Source organism: Lipotes vexillifer, unplaced genomic scaffold, assembly GCF_000442215.2.
Source record: "Lipotes vexillifer unplaced genomic scaffold, Lipotes_vexillifer_v1.1 scaffold129, whole genome shotgun sequence".
Lineage (NCBI taxonomy): Eukaryota > Metazoa > Chordata > Mammalia > Artiodactyla > Lipotidae > Lipotes > Lipotes vexillifer.
The window spans coordinates 2,048,877-2,061,928 of record NW_006777287.1 but is presented as its reverse complement, the minus strand read 5'-3'; the positions used below and the strand labels follow the sequence as shown (position 1 = coordinate 2,061,928).

General features: G+C 51.9%; 1 protein-coding gene across 2 annotated transcripts in view; it reads right to left on the bottom strand.

The window, feature by feature from the left end:
* The window catches only part of CCDC22 (CCC complex scaffolding subunit CCDC22), a 13,831-nt gene extending 1,536 nt beyond the window's left edge, over positions 1 to 12,295 (bottom strand). The window contains exons 1-14 of one of the 2 annotated variants that reach the window (XM_007450915.1): positions 12,080 to 12,295; positions 10,871 to 11,048; positions 6,073 to 6,205; positions 5,211 to 5,317; positions 5,001 to 5,067; positions 4,722 to 4,900; positions 2,600 to 2,794; positions 1,997 to 2,059; positions 1,783 to 1,902; positions 1,121 to 1,240; positions 915 to 1,031; positions 708 to 809; positions 519 to 626; positions 165 to 260 (exon numbers count right to left, since the gene is read on the bottom strand). In XM_007450915.1, coding sequence (XP_007450977.1) covers positions 165 to 260; positions 519 to 626; positions 708 to 809; positions 915 to 1,031; positions 1,121 to 1,240; positions 1,783 to 1,902; positions 1,997 to 2,059; positions 2,600 to 2,794; positions 4,722 to 4,900; positions 5,001 to 5,067; positions 5,211 to 5,317; positions 6,073 to 6,205; positions 10,871 to 11,048; positions 12,080 to 12,129 — 1,635 coding nt within the window. In that variant the 5' untranslated portion in view covers positions 12,130 to 12,295. The remainder of the gene's footprint in view (positions 1 to 164; positions 261 to 518; positions 627 to 707; positions 810 to 914; positions 1,032 to 1,120; positions 1,241 to 1,782; positions 1,903 to 1,996; positions 2,060 to 2,599; positions 2,795 to 4,721; positions 4,901 to 5,000; positions 5,068 to 5,210; positions 5,318 to 6,072; positions 6,206 to 10,870; positions 11,049 to 12,079) is intronic. The other variant, XM_007450916.1, reaches the window with a different exon arrangement.
* Between the last annotated feature and the right edge of the window lie 757 nt (positions 12,296 to 13,052).

Sequence of the window (13,052 nt, the reverse complement as noted above, 5' to 3'; positions counted from 1 at the left end):
CCCTACCCCACCCCCACCTCCAGGCCCCCACAAGGCCACCCTCTCCCACTCCCTGACTTCATCTTCCCCAGGGCAAAGCCAGGCCCGAGCATCAGTGTACCTATGAGGCTCACACAGGGCCCAGACCCACCCCACCCCCGCACCCAGCCCGGCCTGCCCCACACCTTGAACACAAGCTCGTCAGTCACCGCAAACGTCCGGTCCAGCTTCCCAGACAGGGAGTTGATTTCCTTCTGAAGCTCCTTCGTGTCAGACAAGATCTGGCAGAGACCAGGGTAGCCGTGAGCCCGTCTGGGGTGGGCAGCCAGCCAGCTGAGGGCATTCACGTTTATGCTGTCCCATCCAGACAGGGTCAGGGGTGGCTGGAGTGGACTGTGTGGGGCTCTTCTGTGTCTGGGTATGGCCAGATAGCTCTGACTTTCAGAGGGTGTGAGGTCCCCGCGTAGCCCTGCAACACACATCTGCCCCTTTGGCCTATCTACCCGTATGACCCACCCTCCCTGGCCACGATGGCGTACCTTAGTGATCTCTTCCTTCTGCTTCCGGATATTGCCCACAATCTCCAGGATGCGCTGGGTATAGGCCAGCCGAGACACGTCTCTGGGCAGGGTCTCGAGCTCTGACATCTAGGCAGAGACAGCAGGTGCTCCCTTAGCACCCACACCTCCCCGGCTCTGAGTGGCCCAGGGCCCCCGCACGGGACTTACCAGCTGCTTATAGACGTCCTCCTTCCGGCGGGCCTCTTCAGCAGCTGCCCGAACACTCTGGTGCAGCTCCTGGATCTCTGCCAGCCGTCGAGAAGATTCCAGCTGCCAGGACCCCACGGGTAGAGGGCAGTGAGGCAGAGCGCAGGGCTAGCCCCCTAGGGAGGGACCGAACCCGCCCCACCCATGGCCCCGGACCCCACCACCTACCTCTCTGCAGTCCTGGAGCTTTCGGAGGTGGCGGTACTCAGCAAGGAGCGGAACACGGTGCTTTTCCCACTGACCTGCCAAGTGGATGATCCGCTGGGCACTGCTCTCTACCACGAGCTGGGGGTGGTGGCAGGGGGACTACATGTCACACTGGCTGGGCCCATCCAACTCGGACCCTCCCAGCCCAGCCTCAGCACCAACCCCACCTGCAGCTTGGCAAGGTTGGCAGCCCCGTCGGGCAGCAGCTCCACCGCCCGGCTCTTCAGGCGCAGGGCCTGCTCATGCTCCGCTGTGCTGAGCTTGCTCTGCCGACACTCGGTCTCCACCTGGCACCCAGGATCCCCACTCCCAGTCAGTGGGGAAGCCCCATGCACACCACAACCTCCCAGCCCCCGCTAAGCCTGGAGAGCCCTGGCCTAGCCCAAGGCCCTCAGATGACAACACATCCCTCTAGGGGCCCTAGGGGCCCCTCGGACCCCTCCTGATAGTAACAGAGACCTATAAGCAGTGACAGGCACCCACAGGCCCCTCTGACCCCTCCACCTCCACACGGACTCCCCAGGACCCCTGATGAGCCCCACAAGCCCCTACAGAGGCCCACGGACACTTACACCCCTCCCGATTCTCACAGACACCAAGGCACCTCTAACCCCTGCAGGTCCAACACCACCCCCACCCCCAACCCTACATCGCCCTCTCACTCCCACTGATTCTCCTGAACCCTCAAGAGGCCCACAGGTCCCCAGTGTCTCCCATGAACCCTTCTGACAAGTGCAGACCTCTACAGAGTACCCCCTCAAGTCCCTCTAAGCCGTTTAGGCCAGACTTGTGACCTGACCCCAGTGGACAGCCCCTCTCCCACACCCACCTGCACAAGGCTGATCCCCAGCGTCTTCATGTTGGCTTCAACCTCTTCAATGTTGCGATTTACTCCCTCCAGCTCCTCCCGAAGAGACTCCAGCTCCTGCTCCTGAGCTGCCCACGTGTCCTGGGAGGCACAGGCAGTCGGGGTGGGGGTGTCAGGCCCAGTAGACAGCCAAGGGCCCAAGACACCTCCCCCGCCCCACCATTGCTCTGCTCACCTGTTCAGGCCGCCGGGAGGTGGCCGGCACATCTGACACCTGGGCTGCCTGGGCCTCGGGCTCCTGGGGAGCGAGAAAGGAGCATCCTGGCTGTCGGGGAAAGCCCTGCGCCTCACAGCCCAGCCTCAACATCCACCAAAAGCACCTTCCCAGCACCATACCCAGGTACAGTACCACTGTACCACTGATGGCTGTCAGAATGTGTGTGAGGATCAATGCGCTCTCTGTGACCTTAGACTGGAGTGTTTGCTCATAAAGAAACCTCCCTGACCCTGACACAGCTCTTGCCCATCTGCCCATGAGAAGGATGAGGGCCCCTCTGGATGACCATCCAAGGAGAGAAGATATGTCCAGAGGAAACTGCCAGGAAAAGCTGGGGTCTGCACAAAGAGCAGCCCTACACGCTTACATAGTTCCCACCCCTCTACCCTTTCTCCACGGAAGTTCCCAAGAAGCCAGGGGACCGTTCTGGGTGCCCATCCACCATGGGGAGAGGGCAGGTGGGAACACGGGCCCCTGTATGGATAAAACGTGGTATGTGTACATAAAGCAATACTGCCTTGGCCCCATCAGCATGTCCCAGGGCCACTCAGGCCCACCCACCAGATGGAAGGTGAACTTCTCTGAATGTGTGAAGCGGGAGCCCTTGGGGGCACCAGTCCTGGCACCAGCACCCCAGGCCTGCAGCAGCTCTCCCAGGTCTCGGGCTTGTTGGGGGGGCTCTGGCCGGCCCCAGGTCTGGCGCAGATGCTCGGCCAGGTGCTTCTGCAGCCGCTGCCGCTGAGCCCGAGTATCCTCCTAGAAACAGTGGAAGTGTGTGGAGGCCTGCTGGGTACCCAAGGCCCTGCCTCCACCAGGGAGCTGCTTGACAAGGTGCTACCCCGAAGTCACACCAGCCATCCAGCCTCTCCCACAAGGGGGCCCGGACCCACTCTCCTGGTCCACAGGCCTGGGAGCTCCCTGAGGACGGGGCCTCCTCTTCTTCAGCCCTGCTTCTCTCTACCCACTGGCTCCCTGCGCTGGAGGAGGCTGTGGGAAGGGAGAGAAGTAAGCTTGCAGCCCCCAAATTAGAGACCAACACTCCAAAGATATGTGGGGACAGAGCGGAAACCGAGTCAGAGGTGCTGAGCAAAGAAGGGGGCAGAGGCAGAGTGGAATTGAGAGAGAGAGAGAGACATGAGAACAGAGGCAGTTTTGAGACAGCTGGAGAAATCTGATTATGAACTCAGTGTTGGATGGTATTAAGAGGTCACTGTTACCAATACAGGGGACACGGGTTTGAGCCCTGGTCCAGGAAGATCCCACATGCCGCGGAGCAACTAAGCCCGTGCACCACAACTACTGAGCCTGTGCTCTAGAGCCCGCGAGCCACAAATACTGAGCCTGCATGCCACAACTACTGAAGCCCACGTGCCTAGAGCCCGTGCTCCACAACAAGAGAAGCCACCGCAATGAGAAGCCTGCGCACTGCAATGAAGAGTAGCCCCCGCTCAGCAAAACTAGAGAAAGCCCGCACGCAGCAACGAAGACCCAACGCAGCCAAAAGTAAATAAATAAATAAATTTAGGGGAAAAAAAAGATGTAATAGGTTCTGGTTCAAAAGATAAAATGCATATACAAAGCTTTAAAAAAAAACAAAAGAAAAAGAGGTCACTGTTAATTCTGTTAGGTGTGAAAATGGCCCAGGGGTTGTGTTAAAAAGTGAATGCCCTTATTGAGTTAAGAGATGTCTGCTTAAGTATTTAGAGTTAAAATGATATGATGTCTGGGACTTGCTTTAAAATATTACAGAAAAAAATGTTAGAGAAGGGATGAGGAAAGATTGGCAAAATGCTTATATCTTTTTTTTTTTTTTTTGTCTTTTTGGTTGTGCCTTGCAGCTTGTGGGATCTTAGTTCCCTGACCAGGGACTGAACCTGGACCCTCAGCAGGGAAAGCACTGAGTCCTAACCACTGGACCACCAGGGAATTCCCACAAAAGGCTTATAATTGAAGGTGGATGGCAGGGACATAGAGTTTATGAGACTATTCTCTCTACTTCTGTGTCTGAAATGCCTGTAAGTTTAAAAAAGAGAGAAAAAGATAAAGACAGAACAAATGGCAGCAGAGGAGGCGGAAGGAGACAGTTCCAGAGGCGGACAAAGTGGGGAGAGGATGGGGACAGATACTGAGGTGGACAGAGGGGAGATGGAGGCGGATATAGAGGTAGATGAGGCAGAGACACAGAAACGAGGAGACAGCGGTGGGGAGAGAGAAAGAGGGCAGGAAAACCATAGAACGAGAAAGCCAGTGATGAGAAGAGACGGTGCAGAGATCTGGAAGCCACACATCGATGATGACGGCAGAGACAGAGAAAGAGGGAGCGAATCAGGGGCAGGAAGAAGGTAGTAGAAACAGGGTGGAAGGGAGCAGATCCTGACAGCTCTGGCTGCCTGTGCACATCCTTCAGTGGAACATCGCCCTCAGAAGAGAGCAGTATCACCACCCGTATCCTCACAGCAGGAAGCGGACGCTCCGAGGGGCCATACTGACTTGTGTGAGGGCCACAATCTTTCTGACTCCAATGTTCTTTCAGGGAAGGAGCCAGGTAGTTGCACACAGGGAGGAGACGATGGAAGAGAGGGACAAAGTGGGGAAAGGAGAGGGGCAGAGGACTAACGGGAAACGAAATGGGAGCCACAGTGAGCAGGGACCTCGTCAGCAGGGACCAAGCACTGGGCAGTACCTGGATGGGGAGGCGGGATGCCCGGTGGACCCAGTCCTCATCCCTGGGGTGGTCCCGGCCCGTGTGCTGGCAGAGTTGGATGGCGTGGCGTTCAAGGAGCGAGGCCACCCTCGCAGCAGGCTGCGGCACCTGGGCGGGGGCTGGTAGCAGCAGGGGACTCGCCTGGAACTCCCGGGGCTCTGGAGGCAGCAACAGAGTCAGCCAGCCCTCCTGCCTCACCATGCAGTTAGGCCCACCTCTACCCCTCCCCCCAGCCCCTCTCCAAAGCCTCATCCTCACCTCCTCTGGAGAGCAAATCAGGCATGAACAGCCTGCTGGCATGGAAAGGCTTCTGGTGGGCCGAGCCCTGGTGAGAGAGCAGAATCAGACCTCTAGGATGGATCATGACAGGGGCACCAGGGGGAGGGGGCCAAAAACCTGAGCACCCAAATGGGGACAAAGCAGGCAAGGCAGCAACAAGCAATATTGACATGAGTTGAGGGGTCCCACCTGGAGGTGCTGCAGCTTAGGAGTGCGAAGGAGGGGTGGGACCCAGGGCAGGGCTAGCTGGTCCCGGATTTGGCTCCCGATGGCCCGGAGGAGGATAGCTGAGTCACCTAGGGAAGTGGGGAGGGAGTGTCAATCAGGTGACAGTGCCACAACTCCAAAAATGCATACCCTGGGAAAGCAGCCTGACTGCCCCCCCAGAGATACATATCTATGTAGCTATCATTCTCACACTCAGACATTCAACTAACACTTATTAAGCACCTACTTACTTGGTACCAGTCACCATTCTAGACCCTTGGGCTACTTCAGTGAACAAACTGATAAATATCCTCCTGCCCTCCCGCAGAGGCAGGTAGAGGAGAATGTGACCTTGGTACACTTCTGTACAATACAGAAGACTGTCAGGTGGTCATCAGGAAAGGAAGATAAGGACCATTGAGAGGAAGATATAATTTTAAACAAGGCAATCCAAGGAAGGCCTCCCTGAGGTGACATGTGAACAGGAACCTCCAAGAGGTAAGGGAGTGAACCATGAGGCTATCTGGGTGAGTAAGCCAGCAGATGCAAAGGCCCTGAGGCCGGAGTGGCCTGGTGTGGTTAAAGTAGAGTAGGCGAGGCGGGGGGCAAGGCAGGAGGTGAGGCAGAGAGGCCCCTTCCAGCACCAACTCCCCACCTGGGTCAGCCCAAGCCCCAGTTCCCTTCCCCCTGCCCTGCATCCCCTCTCCCAGCCCCAGTCCTCCCACCTAGTTCTCCTGAAGACATATACCCCACACCCACCAGTCAACCTTTTCACCACTTCCACCTCTCTCAGCCCCCACAACACCCTCTCCCTCACCCCCACCACGCCCCAGGCACCCCATACCAGCAGGCTGGTCTGCGTCCTCAGAGGCATCAGTGGGCAGACGTTCAGCCAAGAAGAGAAGCAGGTCCCGGAGGTCAGGCTCACTGGGGTAGAGGAAGTTCTGATAGCCAAGCTCCAAGGGATATCCCAGGTCCTGGGCGTGGGGAAGGGTGGCCGCTATCAGTCGGGTAGGCAGGATCCTCCTGTTCTCGGAGCCCAGGGCTGAGACCACAAACACTCCCACTCTCTCACCAACAACCACCCTCTGAACTTCCGTTGGCTCACCAAGGCCTTCAGAGCTTTAAAAATTAAAGCTCTGGGGACTTCCCTGGTGGTCCAGTGGGTGTGACTCCATGCTCCCAATGCAGGCGGCCCAGGCCCAATCCCTGGTTGGGGAACTAGTTGTGGCATGCGTGCCACAACCGAGAGTCCGCGTACCTCAGCGAAGGTCTTACGTGCCGCAACTAAGACCGGCGCAACCAAAATAAATAAATAAATAAATTTTTTTTGAAAAAATAAAATTAAAGCTCTGGCCTCTCTAAATATGACTCAAAATCCAGAGGCCATGAAAGAGAAGATGGGTATTTCTGAATACATGAAAAAATTTTTAAAGAAAAATTACAGTGAGCAAAGTCAAAAGCATAATGACAAGCTGGGAAAAAATGTTTGGAGTTCATATCATAGGCAAAGAGTGAATCTTTTTCACTAGTATATAAAGAGTGCCTAAAACTACACAAGCAAAAAGACCAACAGTGCAACAGTAACAGAGGCAAAAGATAGGAGCAGACAATTCCCAGAAAGAGAATGAAAAACGGCCCTTAAACATATGCAAATATGTCCAACTTTGCTTACAAGAGAGACTTGAATTGAAAGCACACGGAGAGATGCCACACGAGCATCACCGATCCGGGACAACCTGAGGTCCACTCGGGCAGGGAGATACTATCACTTGCACAGAGTTCCTGCCCCAGACCTGAATCTAGTCATGAGCAAACGATCAGACCAATTCAGATTATGGGGCATTCCAGGAAACAACCAGCCTGCATTCTTCAAAAACATGTATCATTGCAAAAAGAAACAAAGAAACGAAAACTAAGGAGGACTGTTGGATACAGAAGATTAGAAATGTAACAGTGATATGAAATGTATCATCCTAGATTGGACTCTGCAGTTGGAAACAAAAAGAGCTATAAAGGATATTTTTGTAACCACTGAGGAAATTTGACCATGCACTAAATATTAGATACTATTACTCTATCAATATTCAATTCATGGGTGGGATCATGATATTGTGGTTATACTGGCAAATGCCCTTTTACTTCGGAGAGATACACTAAAAGTTTTAGGTATGAAGTGTCATGATGTCTGCTGCTTTCAAAAGGTTCAGAAAAAAAAGTGTGTGTGTGTGTGTGTGTGTGTGTGTGTGTGTGTGTGTGTGTGTGTGTGTACCCAGATAGAGAGAAAAGAGTGGAGGAAAATGTTAACAACACAGAAAGCTAGGAGAATGGTGTTATTTTTCTGTTTTCATTTTTCCTTAAATTTGAAAGTTTTTCCAAGTACAAAGCTAGGAGGAAAACTATACAGAGAGACTATTCCTCACCTATTGAATGGGCAAAACTCTGACAATACACTCAGTGGGTGAGGCTGTGGGCAAACAGGCACCCTCTCATACACCGCTGTTGGGAAGGCAGAAATTAAAGAATCTCAGTGAAGGCGACTGGGGAAAATCTAACAAAATGGCGTATGTGTTTACCCTTCCACCTAGTAATCCTACTTCTAGGAGTTTACCCTGAAGACAGGCCTCCAACAATTCAAGAATATATATGCACAAGATTATTCATTACAGCATTATTTGCAAAATATTGGGAACTCCCTAAATGTCCAAGCATAGGAGAGGGGTTGAATAAACTACAGTGCATACATACAATGAACTACTCTGCAGCTGCAAAAAGGAAAAAGAAAATGATTGCCTGATATGAAATGATTTCCAGGATATGTGGCAAGGGGAAAAAATAAGGTAAGAAACTAGGTATATGCTCTCTTTTGTGTAAGAAAGGGGGTAAATAAGAATATATATTTATATTTGCTTATATTTTCATTTTTTAAAAACTGGAAAGACACACAAGAAACTAATCAAGGTAATCCCCTTACAGCAGACAGGTAAGGGTAACGAGGTGAACAGTTTGGAGTGGCAGCGGGACTTTTCAAGGTATTGTGTTACTTCTGTCACACCTTGGAGATTTCTTTGACTCTTTCAGTAGTTAACCATCATTACTGCTGGGGTTTGTGTCTCTGGACTGGACCCTGACTGATAAAAATGACCCACACAAAATAGTAAATAATGTTTTTAAAAGAGGCTATGGGCTTTGGAGTAAAAAAGATTGGGGTTGAAATCCAGCCTGTGCTACTTAACTGGCTATAAGGCCTTGGACCGGTTATTCAACCACCAAGAAGCTCAGTTTCTAGCTGTAAAATGGGGCTGACAGTACTTTCCCGATGTGGATGCTTTAAGGGATAAAAGGGCCCATCAAGGTTCTGGGCCAGAGTTGCATGGATTCTGAAAGCATACTTCGTGGATGCAAATCCAAGCTTTGCTTCTTACCAACTGGGTAACTGCAGGCAAATCACTTAACCTCTCTGAGCTTCACTTTCCTCACCTGAGAAAAGGGATACCAACAGTGCCTACTTCAGAAAGTTGTCACCAGAATTCAGTGAGTTAACACCAGGTTACCACAATGCCCAGCACAGAGCACACACTCAAAAAACATCATTATTATACACACATATGTGTATTTGGTCACAACGTAAGATATATTTGTTTCAGAGGATCACAGTCAAAACAGTGTGAAAACCACTGTCTTTTAAGCTACTTTACTTTGGGTTTTTTCCGACACCTGAAATCAAAGGGCTGTGACTGATACAGAAACTCACTCCAAGAGTGGGGTGTGTGAAATGACAGACACCAAAGTATGGAGGTGGCTGAGTCGCAAAAAGTGGTGCCAGGAATAGGGCACATGAAGAGGCAGACACCAGAAGGCGGCAGTGCTGAGCCAAGGTGGGCTACATGAGCAGCACCCAGCTGGATTAAGAGAGACCTTTTCTACCTGCTCAGGGCAAACCGAGGCTCTGGGGCCAGACAATCACGTGAACCTCTCAATCACTGAAGAAGCCATACTCACGCTAAAGTTAGTGTGAGGAAAAGTAGGTCACCACCAAATCCAGTGGGAAACAGCACTGAGAGAAGGGAGGAAGAGAAAACTGGGGGAAGCCTGATCCCCAGCCCCTCCTCAACACGCCCCACTGTGCACCCTCCTAGCCAAACAGGACACAAGTTCCCCCTTATAAAGTGCCATCCTCGAGAAGACAGCCCCAGGCCAGGGGACAGACTGCCTGCCTCGAGGGCCACCAAGAGCCCCAGACAGAAGAACCTGAGAACTCCTGAGAGCTAGGTGAACCAGAGAGCCAAGGGAAGGGTAGAGCTCTGAGGCCTATTTCTAAGAGACAGAAACTGCACAAGCAAGGAACAAATTCAAGAAACCTGACCACCCAGTCCCTTGGGGCTAAGTGGAAGGTTTCACTGTAGTTACTCTATTGTCCCTCTACCACCATATACTGAGTATGCAGGGCATGTTGACATTCATTACGTAGCCACAAGTTGCTGGAACACAAGCAGCCAGATCAAGCCTATCCAGTAATAGTAATACCACCTGCACAAAGCTTACTATATCCAGCTTTTCACGTATGAACTCTTTTTTTTTTTTTTTTTTTGCGGTATGCGGGCCTCTCACTGTTGGCCTCTCCCGTTGCGGAGCCCAGGCTCCGGACACGCAGGCTCAGCGGAGAGGGCTCATGGGCCCAGCCGCTCCACGGCATGTGGGATCTTCCCGGACCGGGGCACGAACCCGTGTCCCCTGCATCGGCAGGCGGGCTCTCAACCACTGCGCCACCAGGGAAGCCCTGAACTCATTTTTAATCCTCATAGCAACCCTATGTGGTAGGTACAATTCTTACCCATTTTACACATGAGAAAACTCAAGCCCAAAGAGGTTAAGAGACTAGCCTAAAATCCCAGAACTAATAAGCCAGGAGAAATGACATTTACTTGGAGCCCTTGGATATAGTAACTGGACACAGGTCTGTACTGGGGAGGCATGAGTGCTTCACCAGAAGGCACTTTATTTACAATAGAGACAGTATGTAAATTATTCTCACGAGAGGTAAGCTGCAACAGAGCAGAGTAAAGTTAGTTCAGACACTGTTTTAGTTAAGCAGCATATCTTCCTTCAGGTAACCCTCCCTCCCCCAACTCCAAGTGATCCTGAAGGAGCAGCCAATCACAGTGCCCTATAGGAATGACCAGGTGATCCAAGCTGGCCCAACCAGAGAACGTGGTGGTTAATTTCAGCCTGAGCACGTGAACCAAAACAGGGCCTTTTCAGGAACTGGTAAATGGATACTATAGGGGGGAAAGTTCTTGGTGCTAAGCTCAAAATATGAGAGCCAGGGGCAACTCAGGCACAGACTGGATCAACTCATTTAATCCTCAGGACAACCCTACTTTTATCATCTTGATTTCACAGATAAGGAAACTGATGCCCACAGGGGCATCAGTTAGCAAGGTCACACAGTTAACAAGTGCTGTAGCCAGGGTCTGAACTACTCAGGCAGTTTGACCACAGAATCGGCAGCCTTAACCACTAATGAACGCTAAGCCACAACGGGAAGTGGCAGAGAGGAAAGTCAAGAGTCTCAAAGGAGCTTGGTGACTTTGTGAAGGAGGAAGGAAGAGGCTGTGTGTAATTGGGAGGAAGACACTCACCATACAGGCCTGAGCCAGGCTCATGGCCAGACGGAACCGGGCAGACATAGCAAGAGGCAGCAGGGGGCTAAGGCCGGAGCCCACAGCAGGGTTGATCACACGCAGGCAACGGACCACAGCTTCTACAACCAGCTCAGTGGTGAAGGCTCGCAGGGTCTGCACATCTGGAGGAACTGCCCTGAAGAAGAAGGAGGCAGGCTCGATGGGGGGTGGGGGGAAGCAGTCAGGAAACAGGGATGAGGCTGGGCCGTGCTGCCTTCTGGAAGCCCTAGTACTGGGATGGGGTGGGGAGGGTGGCCACAGTTCAGACAGGTCCTGGGTGTTGCTGGCTGACTTCCATTTGGAAAACTGAGAATGGGGGGAGTCCTCAGGTCCTAAGATCTTGGTGTAGAAAGGTGGATGGAAGGGATCCGAGTTCAAAAAATCTCAAATTTCCCTATGCCTAAAAGCCCCAAATTTCTGGGGTCTGGGAAGGCCTAGGAGCCCAGGTGGAATAGTCTCTGGGTTTCTGCATCCCCAGATATCATGTTTGCTGCATGTCAGAGGCCCCTAGATACTGACCTGCTAGGATTTTGAGACTAGATGTTGGGAGGCTGGAGTTTTCAGGAGTTCCAAATGTCAGAGTCCCTGGGTATCAGGACCACCCAGTCTCAAGCAATCCAGAAATCAAGCTCCCTAGAGGTTGTCATCTTGGGCTTTTAGGACCCTCGAATGCAGGAGTCCTTGTGTGTCGGGGTCACCAAGCATTAAGGCCACCAGATTTTAGAGTCCTGGGGTTTTAAAAGGCTCAGGTATTGGGAAACCAGGTTTGAAGGTTCCCAAGTATCCAGTCCCAGGGGATTTTGGAGTCCCTGAGTACCAGGATCCCAGAGTTTTAAGTTCCCTGGTTCACAGAATAAAGGTGGCTTAGAATCTCCAGATGTCAGAGTCCCAGGGTATGATGTCAAGATCCACAGATTTCAGGATCCCGGGTCTTGAGGTTCCAAGGTTTTAAGGTCTCGAGGTGTCTAGGTCCTGGAGTTTGGGGTTTACCAAGTGTAGAGGTCAAAGGGTATGGGAGGCCCCGTGTGTGTGTGTGCGTGCGTGTGTGTGTGTGTAAGGAGGAGGGAGGGTCTTAGGGTCCTGAAGTTGCAGCCCTAGATGTCAAGGTCCGGAGTTTTGGAGTCCCGGATGTGGGCATTCCGGGGTGGGCGGGGGCTGTGTCCTTACGTGCCGGCCTGTCGCAGGGAATGGATGAGGATTCGGTCCGCCTCCTCCATGGTAGAGCCGTGTTGGAGTCCGAGGTTGGGTCCAGGGCCGGGTCCGAGCAAGAGAGGCGCAGCTGTGGAAAGCCCGCTCCCTGCTCGCGGTCCAAGGAGTGTCACGGGTTGCGCGAGGAGAGCCGGGAAGTGTAGTTCCGAGACCTAGTTCGGCGCAAGCCGGATGCCTGTCGTTCTGGTGTGAATGGGCGCGCGCAGGCTTGAGCGTGCAATGGCTGCTGGGAGTTGTAGGTTTGGTTTTGGTTGTTTTCTCTTTCCTGCAGCCCAGTGCGCTCTTCCAAGTGAGCAAAGGATTATACTGCACGCGCAAGTGTGTGTGTGTGTGTGTGTGTGTGTGTGTGTGTGTGTGTGTCAGGAAGGAAGGGGGAAGGAGCGGGACGGAGAGAGGCTTCTATACTCATTCATTTAAGGCAGCATTCATCTTCTAGATTGTAAAAGTGTACAAGTTAAGGCAGGGGCTTTCGCAAAAGCGACTAGGTTTGAGTCTCAGCTCTGCAACTTGCTAAATGTGCAACTGTGGGCAGGTTACATAGCTTCCCTGTGTCTTAGTTTCCTCATCTGTAAAATGGAACTGTTAATGTACCTGCTTCCTAGGATTAAACAGAATTAACTCACGTAAAGCAGCGTTGAAATGTGTGCCTGATACATAATACAGTAAAAAACAAAAACAAACAAAAACCACTATGTAAGTTACAGTCACTAGTATTCATGCATTCAATAAATGCTTTATTTTAATTATATATATATATATATATATATATACACTCCAGAGAATAATTACATAGTAAACATCCATATAACCACCATTCATGAAAAAGACCACCCTGCCTCCACTGCTCAGTAGTGCCACGTTTGTCATAAATCACGTGTACCTATATGTGGGACTCAGTTTCTGAACTCTATTCTGTTCGTAATTTCTCTTG